At 46.9% G+C, this 24,342-nt stretch overlaps 1 protein-coding gene and 1 long non-coding RNA gene across 4 annotated transcripts in view; one reads left to right on the top strand and one right to left on the bottom strand.

The window, feature by feature from the left end:
* Positions 1 to 24,342, top strand: part of Epas1 (endothelial PAS domain protein 1) — an 83,524-nt gene that overhangs the window by 35,537 nt on the left and 23,645 nt on the right. For all 3 annotated transcript variants that reach the window (XM_004839395.3, XM_004839394.3, XM_021253816.2), the window contains exons 2-6: positions 11,650 to 11,840; positions 20,085 to 20,236; positions 20,656 to 20,740; positions 23,441 to 23,559; positions 23,696 to 23,901. In XM_004839395.3, the coding sequence (XP_004839452.1) occupies positions 11,650 to 11,840; positions 20,085 to 20,236; positions 20,656 to 20,740; positions 23,441 to 23,559; positions 23,696 to 23,901 (753 nt within the window). The remainder of the gene's footprint in view (positions 1 to 11,649; positions 11,841 to 20,084; positions 20,237 to 20,655; positions 20,741 to 23,440; positions 23,560 to 23,695; positions 23,902 to 24,342) is intronic.
* On the bottom strand, positions 9,099 to 17,136 carry LOC110347968 (uncharacterized). Its single transcript, XR_002392918.2, has 3 exons — positions 16,828 to 17,136; positions 10,757 to 10,856; positions 9,099 to 9,839 (listed from the first exon to the last, which is right to left on the bottom strand). It is a non-coding gene; the product is annotated as an uncharacterized LOC110347968 (long non-coding RNA).

Below are 24,342 nucleotides of genomic sequence, written 5' to 3'. Positions count from 1 at the left end.
GGGCCCCAACCGAGACCTCCTGAATCACCTGCACTGGGACAGGGTCTCTGGAGATTCCTGTGCACAGTAAGGTTGAGAAGTGCTGCTCTGTGTGATCCACAGATGATTCACAAGAGGTTTAGTGCAGACTCCAGATTTTATTCAGAGTGTTATGAAATACATGTGTGTACACACACGCTCCCCCTTTGAGTGTGTCTGCGCCAGTGAATCTTCCCAGGTGGAAACTTCTTATTCTAATTAAGGTTTGACTAGAATTCCTAGGAAAGATCTGTACCTGTGAATGGCTCTGAGGAGTCTGCAGAACAGAGATCATTAAAGTAGATATCATCCATTGTCTCCAGCTTGTACCACTATGCTTTAGACAATATCAAAACAATAGCCTGGGGTCTCTTCCCAGAAGAATGTGGGGTCCACTTGGGGTGAAGTAAAGGGAGAACTACACTGGGCTGCCTGCCTGCAGAGGGCACCATCTCTATATGGAGAAGTCGGTGTAGGCTCGGGCTTCCTGAAGAACACAGGCTTGTGGGAGGAGTGTGTCTTTGATGGATGGCCAAGCTGCCCCCTATGTGGATACTGTTTTCTTTATCCTACTGCTATGCAGTTTGTCCGTTGATTTGCTTAGCTGAAAGTACTGCTGTAGAAATGGGCTGGCTGCACATGCGGGGTGATTTGAGCCAAACCACAGATTGTCCTGCTGTATGCTGTGAGACCCAAAGGAAGAAGGCTGCTAGTGAGCAGACACCTCAAGGAAAACCCCTCAGTCTGACCTGGTAACAGCTTGGGTGTGGGACTCCCTCAGGCTCAGGGAAGTGGCCCCAGGGAGAGAGTCTCCCAAGAATAAACCGCTTACCTGTGGTCTCTGTGTGCTCTGTTAGCCAAGCAAGCACTTGCATTTTCTTTTTAGTTTAAATTTTTTAGGACAGACATCTCCAAGGAAAAGAAAACACTGTCCAGGGCAGGTTTGCCCTTTGAAGAGCTGATGTAGGACAAGGTGGTGGCAGGGTTGTCCCTCTTTTTTGCTCCCTAGAGCTGAAGGATATGTTGCCAAAGGGTCATCAAATTCAGTGTCCTTAGAGGGCTTCACCCTCATGTGCCCAGCTCTATGAAGTCTGTGAACCTGCAGGAAGGGGGACCTGTTTATTGGCATTTGGAGGAAAGTTGCCCAATTACAAAGGAAAGTGTGCTGTGCAGGGTTGAATGATACAGTTGTGAGTGCTGAGGTCTGGCTCCATCACTGGGCAAGTTCTGGGCATACACTGACATCCTTGGGGCCTGCTGCTTCCTGGGTCATGAGGAATGAGGCCGTACTTACCTCTCAGGATTAGACTGCAGCAGCAGGATAAGAATTCTTTGTTAACAGGAAAGTATTGCCTGTGACTATTTGCTAGTTGGAGCAGTAGCAGCAGCATCTCAGCTTGTTGAAGTTAATTGGTCCCTGAGCTGGAGTCTGCATGGGATGTAGAGGCCTGTAGAGGCATCAGGGGCCACTGGACATCCAGGAAAATGCCCCTCCTTCTGAGTGCTTTCTCTGACTTTATGGGTGAAGGTTCCACCAAGTTCCTTCTAACCATCATTGCCAATAGGGTGACCGTCTTCTCAGGACTGGATTAGAGTCAGAGGCAGCCTGAAATTTCAGCACAGTTGGTCCTGTCTTCTGACGTACTAACCTGGATACAAGGAAAAGAAGAAGCCCCAGGAACTGGTGCTTAGGCAGGGAAAACAGGCTGAGTCCAAGCCCAAGAGAGAGTGCACACTGTTGCTGTTGTTTTCCCCTCTGCTGTCTACTTCTGCAGCCCCTCGTCCCAGCCTCTGTGTTTGGTAACAATGGCCAAGGTCCTGAGGATGCTGATGTAGCCAAATCTATCTGCTCAACTTCCACAGGGCTCATTGTGGGGTTGCTGTGGAGAGCTGTCAGGAAGATGGATCTATGTCATTTTTGACCATAAAAATAAATTAGAAAGCAATACCTGATACAGAGATAGTCATCACAGTGTTATTTATAACAGCTAAAAATTTAGAAACCATAACTGAACAACAGAAAGAAAATAGTAAAATGGCTTGGGATCCATTCACATAATATAATATTGCTGACTGGTTATGGATACATCAAAAAAATTCTTAAAAGTGTGGCATGATGTTAACTAAAAAGAGCGAAGTAAAAATCCAAAACTCCAATGAGATTACTTTTCTTTATGCCTTTCTGTAGTTTTTAAGCTTCCTGTACCAATTATGCCCTATCCTCACTCCATCAAGCATTTTTTTTCCGGTACTGGAAATTGAACTCAGGACTTTGTGCTTGCGAGGCAGACACAGTGCAACTGAGCTAAATCCCTGGCCCCACCAAGCATTTTTTAAAAAAGAAAAAAGTCTGGTAGGAAAAACTAAGTTATAAGAGACATATAATGAAGTTTTTTTCCAATTATTCTGCATCTCTAGCATTGATTGGCAATAGGCTTTTTTTTTCTTTTTAGTTTTTTATTTTTTATTGGTACATTGTAGGTATACAGCACAATTACATTTCTCATTGGGAATTGTACCTTTACATAATGCGTCTTGGTTCTTATTTTTTCCCCATTCCTAGTCCTCCCTTCACGCCCTCCACCCTTCCCTATTTACAAAGACTTTATTTCCATTTTTTCCATTCCTCATCATTTTTTCCTTTCCCTTCTTTCCTTTCCCCTACCCCTCCCACTACCCCTACCCCTTTGGACCTTTTCTTCCTATTTTGCATTATCGATTATTCATTCTATCATTGGTACATTTTAGGTATACAATATAATGACATTCATCATTGGAAATTTGCACCTTTACATAGTCTCTCTTGGTTCTTATTTTCACTCTTGCCCAGCCCTCCCTTCAACCCCTCCATTCCTCCCTATTTACAAAGATTTTGTTCCTATTTTTCCATTTTCTCACATTAATCCCATTCCCTTCTATCCTTTCCCCTAGCCCTCCCACTTCCTTCCCCTTTGCCCCTTTTCTTCCTATTTCACATTACCTATTATACATTTTAGTCCTTATTTACACTTTCAGTTTCTCACACCAGAGAAACTATTCGATATTTATACATGTGTGTGCTATTTATTTCACTTAAGAGTATCGCCGCAATGTTCATCCACTTAGCTATAAATGTCTCTAATTTCTCATTTTTTATGGCTGAGTAGTACTCCATTTTATAAAAAAACCCACATTTTCTTTATCCAGTCTCTAGTTGATGGGCATTTGGGCTGTTTCCAAGTTTTAGCTATCACAGACTGTGCTGCCATGAACATGGGTGCACATATATCATTGTGGTATGATTCTTTTAATTCTTTTTGTTTGCATGTCCTTGAAAAAGTCACATCTCCCATTTCCACCTATTTCTCCCATTTCCAAATATTTCTGTTACCTCTCTAAGCCTCAGTTTCCCCATCTCTAAAATGGGAATAATGGTAGCTGCTGCTTCTGTGTGGTATTTACAGATTTACTGCTTCACTTAATAAAGTGCTTTGTAGCCTTCAATGTGTGGCACAAATGTGAAGTGGTATTACGATGTCAAATAAAGAGAGCTCTACAGTCTTAGACTGCTATAACAAATTACCATCACCTGAGGACCTATAAGTAGCAGAGATTTATTGCTCCCATTTCTGGAGGCCAGGCAGGCCAAGATCAAGCCCCAGCGATTGAGTGTCTGAAGCGGGCCCACCTCCTGCTGCACAGAATGGAGCCTTCTGTGTTACCACATGGTGGGAGGAATGAGGGATCTTGCCTGGGCCTCTTGTATGAGGACTCCACCTTCATGCTTTAATCATATTTCAAAGGCCCCACTTTCAAATACCCTCACATTGCGGGTGAGGATTCCAACATGTGAATTTGAGGAGGGGGACATAAACATTCAGACCAGAACACGGAATGGGCCTGAGCTTGTGAAGTTCAGTATAGGGACAGCTTTTCATGGCTACTCTTGTCCACTCCCAGCTTTCGCAGCGGGGCTGGGGACACTCCAGGTGTCCTCAGATGATGTAAGGAGCAGGGTGTCTGGAGCCCCAGATGGGCTGTGTGGTAATTGAATCTGCTGCTCTCTTCTCTAAGGTGCCTGGAGCAGAGGAGGCCAGCAGATAAGAATCTCCAGTCAGCCTCAAGCAGAATTGACCATTAGTGGGCCAAGTTGGGGAAGCCCTGAAGTTGCTGTCAGCTCTGAATGCAGTCCAGGTCCCCCAGCCCGAGGGCCAGTGACCCCAGAATGGGTCAGGCAGCTGGAGCTCAGCCCAGAGGAGGAGGTGTGGGAGGTTGAGTGTGAGATGCTTTCCAGGACTATCCCTTCAGGGAAGAGGCGGGTGGAAGCATCCACCCTGACTTTAGCTACTCCGGCCTTCATGTCTTCCTCCTCCTTTTCCTTCTTTTAGGACATTTCACATACTAGTCTATGTTATTAGTCTTCTCTTTCAGGACAGAGACCATGCCTTTCAAAAGGTGTGTGTATTTAAGTATATCGGTACCTTTTTTCCTTTGTCCTAGTTTGCCAATTTAATGTCTTCTACTTTGACTGCCTACAGCCTTTTCCTCCTCTATATGATAGATGCCCCTACTAATCGCTACTGCCTTTGAACAAACATCAGGATGCTCCCAGAAGGTTGGCCCCCAAAACACTGCCTCCATTTGAAACATTTCTGCCACTCTTTCAGATTGCCCCCAGAGCCAAGACTGATCTTTTGAATGCCATCAGTTGGGGCAAAATCTTATCATTTGGAGACACCTTTTATTTCCAGCAACTACAAGCCATCCACAGCCTATTCTGGTGACAAAGGGTTGGTAAACTGAAGAAGAGTGTTTGGGACTTAAAATGAATATGCTATGAGGTATTGTGACTGATTGTGTATGTGGGGGGGGGGCTCTGAAATTAATTCTGAAGAGACCTCCCAAAATACTTAGTTCAAGTGACTACCTCACCAAATAAAGTCCTAGCTTTCTCCACAAGTGACTACTGCAAAGGGTAGCCACTTTTTACATGGTACCTAGTTCCAGACTCTGTCTCATTATTTTTACCTCCCTGTTTATAGCCATTGCATCTGATAAAGTGATGGTCCCGCTAGCTCCTAGATAAAATACTCATTTGGTTTATGACGGTGACATCAAATATGTGGGACACGATGAATGTGGACACGGTGCTTGGCAGAGGAAAGAGGCATGGTTAGGTGTTAGAAGTAGACCTGGGTCTCAGTCCTCCATAGATGTGTGACAACAGGCTCAGAAATCCTGGTTATATAGAAAAGCCTTGTAGGTGATTCTGATGCTGGCTAAAACTGAAAGCCTCTGTTCTTTGAAAATGGAACCAATGATGCCACATTGGATAAGTAAGGGTCAAAAAATCGTTTAGGGCAGGCACCCTGTCCCAGTGCTCCATAAACATCAGTTTTCTTTTCTTCCTACGTCTTTGAGAAAAAAAGTAATATTGCTGTTTGCATCTCCAAAGACAATTAACTCCAGATTCCACCAAACAAGAACCCAAATCACCAACCAACCAACCAACAACAACAAAGCTTTAAAACTGACTGATGTGAAGTGGTGGTTCTCAACACTCACTACACATGTACACCACGCAGGGAGCTCTCAAACTACCACTGCCAGGTCACATCCCAGACCTGACAAATCAGCATCACTGGCAGCAGGACTGGCACATCAGGTTTGCTTATTTGTTTTGTTTTTGAAGCAGCATCTCACTACATTGTGGAAGCTCATCTCAAATTCATTATCCTGCTGCCTTATCCTTCCAAATACTACATTGGGGTTACAGGTGGGCACCATGATGCCTGGCCCAGGGCTTAGATTTCTGAGATCCTCTGGTGACTCCAGGAAGCAGTCAGGACTAAGAACCAGGGGCCTTGGTTCTCCTCTAATCTGTGAGACTGACTTGTATGAGTGGGAGACAGTGACTCTTGTTGATCTCTGGGACTTGAGGTGAGTGTTTCTCCCATCAGGCAGCCCATGTGCAGCAGCTTCACAGCCTCCCTGAAGAGATGCTAGATCCTCCCAATTGCATTTGACCTTTACTTCCTCTGCTCACGGCCCTCTGTGAGTTGGCACGTGCTTAGAATTTCACCACCACCCAATAGACTGCTCAAAGCTGACTAAATTAGCTTCAGTGCTCTCCCTGACCTTCTGTAATCCATTCTACTTCTAAGCCATTTAACCTTCTATAGGGTACTATGCTTATCCTTCTGAAACCCTGATGGCCAGAGTCGTTATGCATATGAGTCCCAATCACTCTAAAGGCCAGGAGTCTACAGTTAATTATCAGCCAGCCTCAGAGGTGCAGCAGGTGACATCTGGGGTCCCTCCAGGCTATGTTCATATGAGGTCAGAAGCCAGGACCATCTTGACCAGGAATGGATTGCCGTGGATTAGTGACTTAAGCAGAGATCCACAAGCCATGCTTGGAATAGTAGCCCAAAAGTCACATGAGCAATGAAGTTTGTTCTGGTTAAGTTGTAGTATATACAGTTAACCTTTCATAACCTCAGGGTCCACATCCTTTGATTCAACCAACCACAAATCAGAAATACTTGGTGGGGGGAAATGGTATCTGTACTGTATGAGTACAGTTATTTTTTCTTGTTATTCTCTAAACAATACAACAATTTACATAGCATGCACATTGTACTTGGCATTATAAGTAATCTAGAGATAACTGTAAGTATCTAGAGATAATCTAAAGTATATAGGATGTGTGCAGTTCCTATGAAAATACTATGCTGTTGTATATAAAGGACGTGAGTATCTGTAGATTTTGGTATCTAAGGAGGAGGTGAAAGTCCTGGAACCAATCCTTTGCCCATACTGAGGGATGGCTGTATCTGCTGTACCCTTTGGACAGTTACTTTTATCTTTTGACTGCCTACTTGGTCTTGAAGTGGTTGCTTCCTTTAGTCAGGATGCAATGTTTCAGAACTACGTGAGTTTCTGACTTGGGGAGAATAAGTATAAATGTGTACATATTAAAAGGCCAAAAAAATTAGAAAACTGCCTGTCCAACTAGAGTGTGGTGAGATCTGGGCGAGATAATGCAGCAAGGTTTCTTCTCTGGAGCCCCCAGGAGTCACAGCTAATGAACCCTCTGCACACCAGCCCTGCAGTGACAAGACCGTCTGCCAACTCCTACCGCACAGATCCCTTGTTCCCCCTCACACCCCATTTGAACATGGATGTTGGTTCCTAGTCCTACTCCTAAGGTGCTAGGTCTCATGCATGGTGCTCATTTAAACACAGAGCTGCCCCACTCCAAGGAGTCTTTGTCCTGGATCTTTTCCAGATCTTACCCACCTCTTCCTCCCATGGTATGGATGAACATCGGATTTGTGGCAAAGTAGTATACCTAACACAGCACTGGGCCTGTCCCATTTGTACAATAACTAGTTTCCTTGCTGCCAATAAAAGGCCTTTGATTCTGGACCCTGAAGAACTGTGTTAGAGACATCTTTTGGCAGATTATTGAATCTCTCTAAATTTTTACATACTCATCTATTAAATCAGGACATAATCAGTATTTCTTAGAGTTATGAGACTCAGATGAGATACCACGTTTAAAAAGTGCCTTCTGAACTAAAATATTGTAAGGATGTTGTTATTTATCTTTTTTAGGTCCTGCTGAAATCCTGCCTCCCTGAGTAGTCTTCCGTGTCCTGTGTGAGGCACCAGCCTGTGAAACACCTATTGTGTTTACTGCCTGTGCTTTTTTCCTGTGGTTAATGGAGACATTTAAATTTGTTGGCTCCCAAACTAGACTGCATCATCCCAGAGAATAAGAATCGTGGCTCTCATGCATGCTCCAGGGACCACAGGGTCCAGTACAAGCTCAGTAAACACTTCTGGATTTACTCTGCATGAGGACACAGTAAAGAGGACCACATTTAGAATGTGGACTCCATGAGCCAAAGAATGTGCAGGGACACCCAGTGGAGCACGGCAGCCATCAGGGAAGAGAGGAGGGGGAGCTTTGGAGAGAAAAACTATTTGGAGGGAGAAATTTCGGAGCCTTTTCTGATTATGAATTTTAGGGTAAAATATCTTTTTAAGAGAATAACAACAGAAAACCTCTTAACATGTAAATTTTAGGGCTGCCATTAAAAAAATAATTCGCTGATTTCAGTTTAATGCTAGGACTCATGTAGGAAGAGAGAAAAAAAAGAGGGCAAATATTTTAGGAAATGAAACACCTCATTGACCTAACAAGACTCAGCAGTATGACACAAAGAACTGGTAAGGACCAGCTGGCCCAACATCCCCCTTCAGCCCCTTTCAGCCCTCTTTGGCCCTGAGACGGTTTATCTGGTGATGAAGAGCAGGTGTAACCATGGTCTGAGTGACTAATGCTCAGATGAGCTAGATAATGGGTCATTATTATCTGCCCTGATGGTTTTCATTGTTGGAGAGATTTCAAGTACTTTCACACTCATTCCATTTGTTTCTGACAAATAAAACATGGAATTCGTCCCATTTCCCAGATGAGGCTATCTATCAGAACCTAGAGAATGATGTATTCTCCTGTCTGCAATCAGCTAGATAGGATTGTGGCCAGTCTCTGCAAACACCACCGTGCCTAATCGTCTCCACCTGTGATAAATCATGGGAGGAAGCAGAGTGTACAGTGTACATGCATGGGTTGGATTTGGGGAGGGCTCACCTTCATCTTAGTATTAATTATTCTTATTCTTCAGTGTTGCTAATTAAATGATTGCAGCGTTATAAATTTTTGTCTGTTCTTTCGACAGTCAACATTCGACAGACATCTCTGGGCTGTGTCAAGATTAACTAGATAATCTAATGAATATCTGCCCAGTCCTAGAGTGCAAATGTGAAAACAAGGCAGCTAAGATGCAGGACACAACTTTTAAACCAAGAGGCTGCCTAAGGTCGTCAGCCTTTCTCCTCTTAAATGTTAAGGTGCTGCTGTTTCTTTATTTCTTGCTAAGGCTGCTATCTTCTACCACTAAGCAGTGAAGAGTATTGGCATGCTGACTTCAGATTGCTTTTCCCCTTCCTGGCTCTTCCATGGCCTTGTGGGCTCTTCTTCCCTAGGAAAGGGGTGAAGGCAAAGGGAACTTGTGCATGCAGATGTTGCTGTTAATGTTTCAGCCTGCACTGGGGTCTTTTCACCCGATGGCTTCTTTCTATGCCCCTAATGGCTGGGTTATGTGTTAATAATGATGCTTTTCTCAGAGCATGCAAGGGTTGGTGGTGAAGAATAAAACCTGACATCCTTTACCTGCCTCTCATTACCCAATGATCATGAGATGTGTTCAGGGTTAGTATCATGTCCCCTTTCCAACTTCTCTTCCTGTGCCGAATGCCTGCAAACCCCCGCCCCCATCAGAGGTTAGGATTAAAATGAAAATAAGAGGGACTAAAGTACAAACAGCCTTTAAAGTCTGGCTATAAAAGCAAAATCACCCTGAGGGTAGGTTCTGAGAGCGTGGTGGATGGGGTGGGGTGCAGGACTGGGAGTCCTGAGACTGGGAAGTGGGGGTGGGGGAGATTTCACAATTTTTTGAAGGTTCTTCCTGACTGTCAGCAGCTGTTGGATGAATTCTTCTTATATTCTTGAGTGTATGATGTTTAATTTATCCAAGGAGCTGGATGTTCTGTCTTTGTAAATGAAGTATGTCGTAAAATCAAAACAGTGTTTCTGCCTCAAATCTCTTGAGGGGTTTGAGAGGCATGTCAACATTCCAGGAATCCCAAAATACTGATTTTTCTGTCCAGATAACAAGCCACAAAGCCAAACAAAAGGGGAAGCAGCCCATGGTTTTGGACATCTCCTAGGGCAGGATAGAGCGAGCTTGCTAGAACTGGTTTTCATGGACCTTGAGAACCGCAAATTATATTCAACATTAAAAAAACAAAAAAAAATTTTGTTATTAAACAACTAATGTAGGTTATTTGTAGAAACATAAGAAAATACAGATAATCTTGGGGCATGCAAAGTAACCTTATTACTTTGCAACTGCTAACAGCTTCGAGTATAGAAAGGACAGACACTGATGGCCAAGTGACTGGGTTCTGGGACACCTGTCCAGTGCAAAGCCCATGCATGTCTCCATTTGCCTGCCAGCATTCATAGGTGAATTACGGTCTCTTTCTCTCTCCTGGGCCCATTTCCTTCTAAGTTAAGGGTAATAATAACACCCGTTTCCAAGGATAGTTGTGTAAATTAAAACCCTAATGTGGTACTGCTCAAATAGTACCTGGAATGTAGCAAGCACTATATCTGGGATGGCTATAATAATAGTTACTATATTTCTTGGCTTTTCCCTATATAATATATAGTAAGTCCCTGGCTTACGAACTTTCACAGGTGTACTGTATAAGATTCACAGGTGTATAAGACTCACTTTGTCAGTTAATAACGAATCTGACTCACAAACATTCTCCTGAAATAGAACTTGTTTGTAAGTCGGGGACTTACTTTAAAAGAAAAAATACATATAATACATAAATTTCTATGAAAATAGGATTGTCCTGTACTGTTTTATAACTTTTTTATGCATGGTCATCTTTTCATGGACAAACCATTTACTAATAATAGATAACACCGATTCCTTATGATTGGTATAGGCCTGGTGCTAAAGATTTTACATAAGAAATCACATTTAGTCAATAATTCTGTGGGGTAGGTATAATTATTACAATTTTACAAAAGAGAAACAGAGGTTAAATAGTTTAGAGCTAACAAGTGGAGAAATTAGAATTCTAACTCTGACCTCCTGGCTTTTAAACTTACCCATGTTGGAATTTGACATAGGCTTTAGAAAAAGACCCGGGATTTCCTGAGGACTTCTGAGAAGAGGTGGGTTTTGTTGGGTTGCAACTTTCCTTCCATCCTGAAGCAAAGAGGAAGACGAGCATGAGACAGGCTGTAACCTGAGCTGGCAGGACTCGGAGAGAAAATATGTTTGTACCCATTCCTTTTTAACTCTTGGAAGGGCATGTACTTTGGGATCCAGAGAGAAGCATGTTCTTCTTGGGCTATAATGATATTTTCAGGGCACTCTGATATGAAATGGGATCCAAGGTGCAGGACTGGGCTTAACGTTTTCTTTTTTTGGAGGGGGGGTGGGTACCGGGGATCAAACTTGGGACCTTGTGCTTTCGAGGCAGGCAGTGGAACCACTGAGCTAAATCCCCAGCCCTGGGCTTAAGGTTTTCTGAGTGCATCTTATCCAGAAAAAGAGAACCCTGAAGCAGTTTTTCATCTTACTCTCCAGAGCTTTTGCCAGAGCCACCTAGGCCACTGACCATACCTCCCTCACCCTTCCTTTTCCATCTCTGGACACTGACCCACTTCCCCAGCTACCCAGGACCAGGTCCCAGGCATCACCACTTAATTTAGTCAGCAAGTCTTTGTTGAGCCCCAGCCATACAAAGCCCTGTTTTGGGCATCATGTGAATGCTAGAGTGGGAAGGTGGTTGAGAAGACACCACCACCCTGAAAGCCAAGCCAGCAACTTAAAGCAGATTCTACACAACTTTGACAGCTGATGTGAGCCCAGATCCGTTCAGGGGGAGAGTTTGGCTGCATGTGGTTTGAGGGAGCCACAGCCATGTGTTGATCAAGGGCATACTGTAACAGGATGACAGCGACCTCGTAGAGACTAACTCTGTCTCTTAATTTAGGAGCAGCTCCGAGAGGAGGAAGGAGAAGTCCCGAGATGCAGCAAGGTGCCGGCGCAGCAAGGAGACAGAGGTCTTCTATGAACTGGCTCATGAGCTGCCCCTGCCACACAGCGTGAGCTCGCACCTGGACAAGGCCTCCATCATGCGGCTGGCCATCAGCTTCCTGCGGACACACAAGCTCCTGTCCTCAGGTGAGACTGCCAGGTGCCCAGGCTGGCGTGGATGGCAGCCTTATCAACATCGCCACATATCCAGGGGCCCCCAGGGTGCTAGAGATGCAAGCCTTGACCGCCCCCTCCCAACACTTCACTCTGCAAACGCCCACCCATGATAAGGCCACTGTCCATGCTTTCTTCCTTCCTCTCTGCTGTACAGACCTTTACCATGAGGACAGCCAGGGAAGGACCAGCAAGAGCATGGGCACCCGGATGCGGGGAGGACAGGAGCTTGGAGAGCCAGCACAGCTTTTGCTGACCAAGTGGGATCTGGCCATGAGATCCCACTCCTGCAAGAGTTGAGCCTGCAGGAAGTGTTCTAGTCCCTGTCATCCAATCAGCAGAGATGGTGTGCTCTTTCCATCTTTTCCCTCTTTCTAGCCAGTTAGGCCGGGCACACCATTGGGTCTGCCTAAGCCTGTTTCTTCTCTTATTAAATGGGATTCGGCATGTCTCTTGCACAGGGTGCCTGTGGGAATTGAGGGAGTGAGTGGTCTGGCTGCACTCAGTCACACTGGGCAGTCCTTGGCAGTGGACAGCTTCAGTGTCACCCTCCCTAGCATCTCTGCAGTTTGCAGGTCACAAAATTTTCTTTCGTCTCAGAAAGTTACTTTCTTCAAAAACCATTTCCTGTTAGTCTTGACCGGGAGGAGGTGGCCCGAGAGGGTGCCTAGTTTCAGGTCCTATGTGACAATCTCGTCTAGTTGGTCAGTTTTATAAGGAAAGCTGGTAGCATGTGACAATGCCTGACAGGGTGAGCATGGGGGAGGCAATCAGAGAGTGAAGGGGCTTTCGTGGCTGGTTTTCAGTTTTCCGGAGAGCGGCACCTTGGAGACCGGGCGGGTTCTGCCATCCTGTTATGACGTGGTTATTCTGGGAAAGAAGCCCTGCTCAGAGGGAATCCAGTGAGACAGGGAAGCCAGGCCAGCTTGTGCTATTCTGGGCCGGAGCACAGGAAGGATACGGGGGAAAGACCTTCAGAGAAGAGGATGGCCGCGCAGGGGCCCAGGACCCGGGGCTGAGCCTGTGCTACAGGCTGTGAGCTTTAGCGGGCATCTTGGGAGGAGAAACAAGGGCAGATGTGTGCTCTGCTAACTGAGCAAGGCAGTCACAGGTACTACAGAAAGAGGGTGCAGTGGGTAAAGCAGGGATTTTGGATGGCGATTCCATCACAGAGCAGAGGGAACCCATATGCCTGTTCCTTTTTCCTTTTTTTGGGGGGGTGGGGGTGGGACTTGGTGGGGATTGAACTTGGTACTTCATGCATGCTAGGCAACACTCTACCTCTGAGCTACATCCCCAGCCCTTGTTACAATTTTATTTTGAGACAGGGTCTTGCTGAATTGCCTAGGCTGGGCTCAAACGTAATCCTTCTGCCTCAGTCTCCTGAGTAGCAGGGATTATAGGTATGTGCATAATCCCTGACCACTTCTTTCTTTTATAGAGGTTGTCTTCCTAAAAAGCTGAGGGCCATGTTTGATATCATTGGAGTCATCTTTGTGTATACATGGAGTGGCAGTGGGACGCTTAATAACCAGATAGTGAGCCCTTCCCCACACCCTTACTTCCTTGCTATGGTAATTGAAATTCTTCTCCTAGACACTAATTCCTTTGGCTTAATCATTGCTTCCTTCACCACCACCCCCATTCATCCACCAGCAGAAACCAGAAGGGCTAATATATTAATCATATGACACCTCTCGGACTGCATTTGGACGTCACATTTCTTCTTGTTTCACAGAAGTGAGGCCCAGAAATGTTAAGGTTGCTTAAAGTCACATATTTAGCACATGGTAAATTTACACCTGGAATCTTGGGCATGAGAGAGATAGCTATGATACGGAATGAGGACTCTGTAAACCCGGTCAGGGAGAGAAGTTTGACAAGAGGGAGGGAACCACAGTCAGAGTGGGGCTGACCGCCACTGGCCTGGGCAGCAGGTGATCAGCAGATCCTCACCCACTCAGCTGCTCCTGTCCTTCCTTCTGGTGCAGGGCTTGGTGGCCCATGCTCACCCATAGGTAAGCCTGTTGTCCTTCTTCAGAGGTTGGCTTAAGGGGGCCACACACCAGAGTCTGAGCCCCCTGAGCACATCTGCCAGTGTGACCACCTCCATGTGTACTAGATGCACCCCAGACAGGACCAGAGTCCCTTCAGCGGGGCGTCACATGTCAGCTCTGGAGCTGTGGTACATTATGCAAACCACAGCCTGCCCTCTGGCCTGGCTCACCCACAGCCCACCAGAGCCCTCTGCCTGTCAGCTCTGGGCCTCGGTGTCCCAAGGAGAGAAATAACAGAAAAGGATAAAAAGTTTCTACTTTGGGCCATCTGGTCCTGGTGTCCTTGAAGGAAAAGTTCTCATAAAATGAGCACAGCCAGGGGAGAAGGAGATGGTTTCTCAACTCCCACTTTTTTTTTTCCTGGACCATTTGTCAAAACTGTTTTCAGAAGTTGCAGGACAAGCTCTTTTTCTTTTTAAATCCTACTTTGCTTTTTTAATTAGATGGGGCATAAAGAAAAGGAGTACAGGAGTGGTGGGCAAGTAGCCCTGTGTTTGAATCTCTGTGTGGAAGCCTTCTCTCTCTCCTCAAATTTCTAAACATTTCTTTCTCTCTTTGATCCTTAGTTTCTTCATCTGCACAGACTAGTGGGACATCCTCACAACTAGAGAACTAAGAACTATTGCTAGAGAACTAAGCTGACATAAAAGCCCTTGTCCTCTAGCCTGCCTAATAAGTTATAGATTAGAAATAAAAATGATTATGAACGTTGATAGTAAAAATAAAAGGCTTCCGGAGAAAGGATATAAAAGAAAATCAGGGTACATCTTAACCATCCTAATGCATACATTTCATCAATTCCTATCAAAATGCAAGGTTGCTGTGCTTTTCCAAGTCAAACCACAAATTCATTATTTAAGCCTTTCTGACCGAGGTGAGCAAGGAACAGTGTTGTCTCCCTTTGTACTAGGAAATAGCTGGTTGCATAGCTCACAGTTCAAAAGGCTAAAAAATACCAGCTTTGGCTTTAGAAAAGTTTCTTCTTTACTTAGTAACACGTTTCCCTTTGATTTTCACAGTAGGCTGTTGTGTGTGGGAATTTGGAGAGGAAACCTTAACGTTGAGAAACTCAGGCTGTGGGTCGGGGCCTCTGATTGAGATTCATATCACAGGAAGTAAACTGAAACAATAGCTTTATGATATTTGCTTCCATGCTGGGCCGAGGACAGAACACGCTCTGACGGGAAAGTCAATGGAAATACCACTTGATTGTCTTAAATCCTCTTTCAAGATGAGCCCTACGAGCTGTGGCCAGAGGAAGGGTCACCCCTGCACCCTGATGACCTTAAATAGCAGTAAATACACAAAATATGCTTTCACTCTAAAATTGATTCGGGGTTTCCCCAGCCTCATGCCTGATGAAATCAGATTCATTTTACGTAGAGCTGGAGGTCCACATGAAGCAGGTGTTTACAGGGAAATGTCAGGTTTATTTTTGATTCATGGCATTTGCCTAGTAAAGACGTAGTCTTTGCAGGAGATTATGATTTCCTGATTCTGGACTACGAAGGGAAAGACATTAAAATGTGGGACAAATGATTTAAAAGTTTTTACTGTAACCTTTCCATGAAGGAAAGGTAGGATGGAGAGAACAAACTTGTAGAGGCAGATATGGTTTCTGGTGCCCTCTTATGCCTTACTTTCAGACTTGTTTTCCCTGGCCTTCACCCTTGCTTTTTACTCTCCCACCCCCTTGCCCCACCTACAGTCCAAATCAAGACCTTTTTCTGTACTGTGTGGAGGGAAGCCAGTGAGCTGATTCATGTGATGGTGTTAATGGCTGGGAGCAGCTCGTGTCCAGTCTCTTCCAGAAATACTAACCTTGTTCAGACCATTCCTTAAACTTAAAAAAAGTCTGTTCAGTCAACTACTATGTGCTGAAGACAGCCCAGTGCCACATCCTATGAAATATAATAGAGGTAAGATAGGAAAAGCAGATAGGTAAAGAAAAAGACGTGGATCTCCAGCGGTGGACTTGCAGAGATCCTGGGAGCCTGAGAGGTAGGCAAGACACCAGCCTTCTGCCACAGACGTGACTATAGCCCAAGCCTGTCCACGATGGGGGGGTTAAGGTGGGGATAATAATCATGTAAGCGGTTCCAAACTTATTTCCTCTTGGCTCGACCAGCATACTCAGGCTGGGATTGGAGTCAGTGGTAGGTGAAGGAGCTGGGAGGGTTGGAGGGAGGAGCCCCTTTAGGCAAAGCCTTTGAAGGAAAGAGGCTGCCATGGTAACTGCCCCAAGTGAGCACACGTGTGGCTGAGTGGGAAAGCCAAATCAGACTGGATTTAAGAAATGGAGTGGTCTTGGAACTTCTCACAGGGAATGTGACCCTGGTGGAGAAGAGTCGGGGCAGCATCCTGCCCAATAGCTCCACAAGGACAGCCTGGTCCCGGGGACCTGGTCAGGAGGTGTCTGCTACACCACCTACTTGCTCAGCCCCATGGCCTCTCTCACTGCCCAGAGTACCCCACCGGACCCTGATCGTGCTGCCCAGAGGAAATGAGTGGTGCTCCAGAACCAGTGCTCTGAAACCGCCGCCGCACATACCCTGGCTGCGGGGAGTCATCAAGGCCTGTTTACTGGACTATTTTTAGCCGTAAAGAATCTTCTTGTGCCCCCTGGGTTGAGCATGCTCCCTCTCAGCAGAGAGACCCTGGCTTAGACTACTGTCCCTCTTCTTTGGGGTCAAACCCTGCAGGGTCCCAGGAGGCAAGAACTGAGACTGGGACCCAAGATGACTGAAAGACCCAATTGGCACCTTATGGGTCACTATTATTCTGTGCCTGGCACCAAGCAGATACGCGGCAGAAGCTTAATAGCTGCGCATGGAGCAAATGAGTGCTTCTCTCCTCCTGCCCAGCACTGAGAGAAGGATGTGCAGGATACATCAAGGAAAGACCTGGTATTCACAGGGAAAAGACAGCGTGTCCTCATCGAAGATGTGACCTGAGCTTCCTGGCTCCCGGGAGGGCCTGCTTGCCAGCTCTAGGCTGTGAGTGGCCAGGCCAGGCTCCTTCTGAAGCTCCCGGGAGGATAGCAGGTGCTGTGAGAGCAAATAGTTCCACAGGAGGAAGAGGCCCCACCCAGCCTGCTCCCCCACCCCACCCCATCCCAGGTCCCTGGGGGCCACCTGCTGGCTCCTGGCCTTCCAGCCATTGTGACCTCAGTTCCAAGATGTTCTGTTGCCCTTCGTGGCCCCAGAGCACTCTGGTCCCTCCTTACCTCCCAGGGCCACTGACCCACTGCTGCAGCCAGTTTCACCTCACCCTGGAAACCAGTTGGCATCATTGGAACTATTAAAAACAGGAAATTTTAAGCAGAACTATTTCCTGTGGACCGAGTTATCCCAAATAGGTTGTCTTGGGATTACTCCAGATTTTGAAGTCAGTATAACCACTGAGATCAAAGAAATTGAAGAGAAAATATCTTCTCCATTGGCCAGAAACCCCAGGGGTGGCCTCTGCTTGTCTGGAGAAAGTGGCCAGCTGTCTCTCTGGTGTGACTCAAAATGTGCTGAAAAATCTCTCCTCAGCCATTCCCCAGATCAGCCAGCCCCTTCCAAAGTGGCTGATTTTCCCCCACGGGAGTTCCTTGTAGCACTTGGAGTTGAGGCTGTGGTCCTCAGTGCATTGTTCTAGGAGCAACAGCATCAGTGTAGCCTGGGAACTTAGCAGTCAAGCACATTCCAAACCCTGCCTGAAATGCACTGAATCAGGATCCCCACAGGTGGGTCCCCTCCACGGCTAGCCTCATGGGGCACAACTTGTGCCATCTTGGAAGGCAGCATACTTGGAAGGGACTTGGGTTTGGCTTAATTTTCCAACAAGAGGACTCTTATTTTTACACTGGATCCTGAAAATTATGTAACAACCCAGGGCCCAGAAATCTTTGCTTCAGCCAGCTCTCTAGGTGACCCTGATGCACATTTATGTTGCCATCTTTCCTAAAGCCACTGCTTAACCGTGGATGGTACTTGGGAAGGCTAGTGTTAGCAGCCTCATCCTCATCTGTTCCACCAGCTGGTTAGTGGGTAAAGAGCAGATCCTACATCAGCAGAGACCTGGGGAGGGATCAGGGTGGGCATGTGTGTGTCCTGTAAAACTACTCTTACGTGGTCCTCCCCACTCCCCTTTGTGGACTAGCTGCAAGCGTGTGAAGAGAAAGAATTTCCTTCACTGGGTCCCACCATTTTGGTAAACAGAGGGAAGGCCACTGCTCTGTCCTACACAACTCTTGGCTTTGAAGGCCAACTCTGTTCCTCTACAGAAATGGCAGCATCCAGGACTCTGGTATGTTCTCAGGCCCTGTGTCCTAAAAGAGACTGGTCCCTAGAGGTATCATTGAAGCCTTTTAGAAGACCATTGCCTCATCTGGATCTGTCCTTGAGCTTACATTCAAAGGCTCACAGAGAGAGAGAATTAAATAAATTCAGTTCCCTTGCAGAAAGACTCTTGGTCAGCACGGCACAGCATTGATGGTCACTCGCCAAATGGCCTATCATTCTAATCACATCTTATAGTCCCTAGAAGAGCCTCCATTTGAAAGACTTCTTTTAGTTAATATTAACAATTATAAGTGACAAATTACTCTCGAATCCTCTTGTTCTGTAAATCAAATGAACGGTGTTTGATGCTTGTATCTGATGAATGCAAATTCTCCTAGGTATGTATAGTTCGGAGTAAGGAAGCAGGAGAAAGGTGGCTGAAATACAGTCTGTGGTCTAAGGGTGACACAGGGCTGGGGCCTGAGAGGGTGTTATTTCTGGGGAAGAACTGAGTCAGTTTCACAGACGGTAGAGCTGTGCTTGATGGGTCAGGTACTCCTGAGTGAATGGTTAGGGGCAGATGTGGTAGCAGCTGCCCCTGGCAACCTCCTCTGTAGCCTACCAGTCATGTGGTTGCCTGCTTACTATTTTATTCTTCTAAGTGTCACTCTGTCCCAGACATTCTGCAGGCTATTGCCAAGTTACGCTCCCCAGTGCAGTGCTTTGAGATGCCAACTACGGTGCTCCTTTGAGATGAGGCTTCTGCAGGCCCTGGACCTACCTTGTCAACTCAGTCTCTGAGACTGGGACACAGACCTAGCTCCTCAGTCCTGGAAGAGAACTCGTGCCACGTTTCCCAGTGTCCAACCTGCAAAGCCCCCTTTTGTCATCTATAGAGTGAAATCACTTTTTTTTTTTTTGGTACCGAGGATTGAACTCAGGACCTTGCACTTGTGAGGCAGGGGGTGGCACCACTGAGCTAAATCCCCGGCCCAAAATCACTTCTTTTTTATGAGCCTCCTCAAACTCCCTTCTTTGGAAGTTGGCTCTTTGGAATAGTTGTCTCACCCCAAAGCAACTCCTCTACCCCTTGGAGCACTTACTGTCTACAGCCCCTCCTGGACACCCAGCTATGGTGTCCTTGAATCTCTATGGAGCGTTGCGTCTCTGTGTGTGACATCATCCCCATCTACACTTTGGGCAGTTTGAAGGTAGTGACAGTGTTTTAGAGGGAAGAGATGAGAGAACAAATTTACATTTGTTGATCTTGATTTAAGCATTTTACATACTTGTTTCACCCCTACAGTTCAAGGAGATGGAAATTATTATCCCCATTTCACTAATGAGGAAACTGATACTCAGCGAGGTTGTTACTTACCAAAAGTCATAGTCTAATGGGAGGCTGATTCAGAAATAGAAACTTGTGTTTGAATCCAATGCCTACAAATGCCTGGATGTGGCTTCTGGATTGAGCTTCTGGGTCTTGCTGGCTTTCCCGCATGTCTAGCCTTGGTGAATGGCTTAACCTTTCCAAGCCTCATCATTGTGAAGACTACGGAATGCTTAGTGCAGTACCTGGCAGGAAGCAGTTGCTCCACATACATTAGCAGCTAACACTTCTGTTCCTGCTGCTACAGCAACTACTGTTCTGCCTATGGCTTCCATTCACCTCCATTGCTACTAGTACCCCAGGTGCTGTTTTCACAACAGCCACACCTCCTTAAGCCCATCAGGATGTGCTGGGTAGTGGTGCCTGCCGCATAGGTGTATGGCAGACACTGAGGTGGCTGTCAGTGTACATCACCACAGGCCCTGGCTGACCTATCTCCTGCCAGTCATGTCTGTTTTCACACCAAATTCACACAAGCTCTCCAACCCCCTTCTCTTTCCAGTTTGCTCTGAGAACGAATCTGAAGTGGAGGCTGACCAGCAGATGGATAATTTGTACCTGAAAGCCTTGGAAGGTTTCATTGCTGTGGTGACCCAAGATGGTGACATGATCTTTCTGTCAGAAAACATCAGCAAGTTCATGGGACTCACCCAGGTGACACTCTTCTCTACCTCTCTCAGAAAGGGAGAAAGTTTCCACTGTGGGTAGAACTTAGTGGAAGGTGCTGGTCACAATCCCTCTTGCTGCCTACATGCTCCCACTCTGAGCCTCATTGTCCTCAGGCCATAAGCCTCAGGAACACGCACCTGCTCCCTGGCACTGAGCTTGCCATTGCCGATGGCTATCTGCTAGGTAGCTCTCTGCTGACTGGGTTAACAGAACACCCCTCAGAAATCAAGTACCTGCCACATCAGGAGTTCTAGTTATAATCGCATGTCTGGGGTCTTGGCACTATCTTGGGACTGTGGGAAGGACAAGCTGATGCAAACTCCTTGTCTCCAAGCCTGGAAGGTGTCTCAGGTTCCTTACCTCGGTGTTAGGAATAATGATGCCAAACCTTGTTTTTGAAACAGGTAGAGCTAACAGGACACAGTATCTTTGACTTCACTCATCCCTGTGACCACGAAGAGATTCGTGAGAACCTGACTCTCAAAAATGGTAAAGTGTTCTCATGTGTTTACTTCCTTCTTGTCCCGTGTGGGAGGGGATCTGCCTTCCCTTTGTCTATAAGCATAGGAGAGGTGGTTCATGGCCATGGTGAAGCCAGGAAGAGCTGCTACCCACAGAGGACAGCAGCCAGGCTGGCCCGCTGTATGGGCATGGACCCTGTGAGATGAGGTTGTGGGCCTGGAGGGACCCAGTGCTTGGAAAGCTCTCCTGCTGGCCCCCACATGAGGTGTGAGCTCCCTACGGGGATACTCCCTCAAGGTAGGACACTGTCTCTAGGAGGATCACCACCTGACAGTCAAGCATCTCTGCCAGTGATGCCACCCAGTCCAGTAATCTGGGCCCAAGTGCTCACAGAGTATTGCAGTTTCCATTGCCATGTAACAAACTACGCAAAACACAGGGATTAAGCAACCCTTGTGCTCTCTCTTGGGTTGTGTTGAAGCCTTGCGATGGCTGCAGCAGTCATCAGGAGCGGAACAAGACTGGGATAGCCAAGATGGCTCTGTCACACAGGTCAGGGTCTGGTGGCAGGTGTCTGGGAGTGGGGTGGCTGGACCTCTCTCTTACTCCATGGTGTCTCAGAGCCTCTCCCTTCCCACTGGGAGTCTCCATGGTAGCCAGCTTGGATGGCAGCTGAGGGCCCCCAGAAATGCAAATGTGGAAGCTGCCAGGAGGGCTGAGTCCCTGTTGTGCGGGTTAGGGCAAGGAACAGGCTGGCCCCTACATGAGGCCATGAGTGTCAGGAGGTATGGATTCCTGAGGCCATCATTGGAGCTACCTCAGGAGCCTTGGCATAAATCTAGGATTCTGGTGATGAGACACAGGACAGGGAGGTTTCGATGAAGATGCTGGTGGATGTGAGGCTGTGCACAGGCCGAAGGCACTTTGCAGTGACAGTGGGGCTTCATGTTTATAACTAGGGACATCCAAGCAAAGGCATAAATGAGGATATTGTCAAGATGACTGAAGCTTTTGGCAGCAGTGGGGCTTAGTGACCACCAAGACCCTTCCTGAACCCGAGAACCTGTCACTGGCCTGGGCAGACTCTGCCCACATCATCTGGAATCCTCTTCAGCATCTCTCACCTGTCTTTGCCGTGATGCATGTTCTTATCCAACCTGAAAAACAGAGCAGTGGTTCCAAGGCAGGGTTTACTCTTGTTACCAAACATGCTGCAAAGGCAGACACTTCGTTGTCCCCCCCCCCCCCATGCACACATTAGCCACAGACTGCCTGCAGTCCTCATTTGGGCCTGCAAAGCTTTGCAGAATGACAGCTCTCCCCCTCCCACCACCACACCTGCACTGTCCCCAGGCCCTCTGCTCAGAAGGCCTCAGCCACTTGACTCCTGGAGTACACAAGCAAGGGAGCGCTCCGTGGATCTTTAAGGTCTTGGAAGTCTACTGTGTAGCATGGTTGGTTCAAAGAAAAGGAGCTAGCAGACTTCTGAAGCACTCCCTAAAGCAGATATCTCTTATTTCTCCTTTCCAGAAACCTGGGCCTCTGATTTCTTGTACTCAGTTTCCAGACCCCTGATTTCTTGTATTCAGTTTAACCACTAACTAAACTCTCAGTCTGACTCTGTGATCTGAATCAAGCACCTCATTCCTGACTTCCTAAGAGTCTTTCTTTTCAAACTGCTGCTAATGGACTAGGCAAAGTTCAGCTCTCAAGTGCCATGACTCACAGCAGAGTGACCTCTCCTTATCAGAGTAGAACTTTAGATCTCTTAGTACATAATTGGGGATTTGGGATCAGTCAAATTCATTGAGTCATCAAATCCTCACTGAAAGTGCAAGCCTATGGGTGGATTCATGATCCAGAAGCAAAGAGTTAGTGTGAGCTCTTAGAGGAAAATAAGGCCATAAGGTAGATTGTGGAAGGCTTTGAAGGCCAGGTAGAGGCCTGGAATTTATCCTGCAGACAGTGGGGAGCTATTTAAGGTTTTTGAGTAGGGGTAGGGTGATATTCTTGTGTATTCTTCTGTTTAAAAAACAGAATCAGATATCAGAATGAGGAGAATCTAGATGTAAACAAGTTAGGAATCCACAATAATAATCCAAGAGAACAGCCATAAATGAGTCCCTTTAAACTCCTCAGCCCTAACTCCACTTGGGTCCTGGTCCCAAAAAGCAGGTATATTTCATTATATCCAGAATGCACATATGAAAAATTAAAATTCCAAAAAGCTAAAATAAGTATGGGAGAGATATTTTTTATCATTGGGGGGAATATTCTCTCAACAACAATGAAAAACTTCACCCTTTAGACTGTCACATACGGGAGCTCCCTGAAAGGCATTTCAGTTTGGTTCAAGGGTACCACCATCACTTTGTCACATAACTCTTCAGGCGGGTGCCAGAGAAATCAAGGTCCTCTGGGGGGTTAGGTGCAGGGGCTCATGGCTCTGCCTGGAGGAGGAGTGTGGTTGTTGGAAGCAAGGCTGCAGATTGTTCTGCGATGCTGGATCAGGGGCCATGCTCCAGCTATGAGCCAGGCCAGAGGTGAAAAGCCATCATTAGCCAAAGGGCGGGATGGCGCTGTGCTCACACCAGGCTTCCGGTGCCTCGTATACAGACAATCAGGAAATGAAAAAATAAGCAATCCTGAGAAACTGCAGCTGGGGCTCTCTTGTGACTGTACATATAAAATTAATTCAGCTGGTCCTGTTCCCCCACCCCACCCCAGGCTCTGGTTTTGGAAAGAAAGTCAAAGAAATGTCCACAGAACGTGACTTCTTCATGAGGATGAAGTGTACGGTCACCAACAGAGGTCGGACTGTCAACCTTAAATCAGCCACCTGGAAGGTAGGACACAGCCAGGCCTGGTTGGAGTCCCAGGTGTGGGCCGCGGGTGTGGGATGTGGCTAAAGCCCCGCCCATGCCCCCACACCCCGCCCTACGTCTGACCTCTGCTGACCTCTGCTGCTGACCTCTGCTCCAGGTCTTGCACTGCACCGGCCAGGTGAAAGTCTACAACAGCTGCCCTCCCCACAGCAGTCTCTGCGGCTATAAGGAGCCTCTGCTCTCCTGCCTCATCATCATGTGTGAGCCGATCCAGCACCCGTCCCACATGGACATCCCCCTCGACAGCAAGACCTTCCTGAGCCGCCACAGCATGGACATGAAGTTCACCTACTGTGATGACAGGTGGGAGCCAGGTGGATGCAGGGTATGCACTATGGGTGGGTAGTGGCTGGGGATTTTACTGGCACCAGTGTGTAGTCCGGCAATTAAGAGAAGGAATAGGTACATAAACAATGTATTGCTGGGTGCAAGTATGTCTGCCCATGTCCCGTTTCCCTCCATCCGTGGGCCTCAGAAGTTCCCAGTACTATGTCTGGTGGTCTCCCAGGTGGTCTCTGCAAAGCTGCTCTGCTCTACAACTGTCATTGTGGAGGTGACCTAGCTCTCCACATATGCATCAAGCCCCTCAGGATGTTTCCAGGGCAGTCCCCTGCCCTAGAAGACCAGGGTCTGAGATGTCATCAGGACTGAGGCCAGCTGGGATCACTGGATTCTGGTCTAGAAATGGACCCATGGCTGGCTGGCTTCCCTTTGTCTTCATCCATGACTGCCTGAGCTTCTCTT

The sequence above is a fragment of the Heterocephalus glaber genome, unplaced genomic scaffold (genome assembly GCF_053883595.1).
Source record: "Heterocephalus glaber isolate CG9 unplaced genomic scaffold, H.glaber_assembly_v1.0 deba00001457, whole genome shotgun sequence".
NCBI lineage: Eukaryota > Metazoa > Chordata > Mammalia > Rodentia > Bathyergidae > Heterocephalus > Heterocephalus glaber.
Note: the sequence above shows the minus strand (reverse complement) of the source record. Positions and strands in the feature narration are given on the sequence as shown.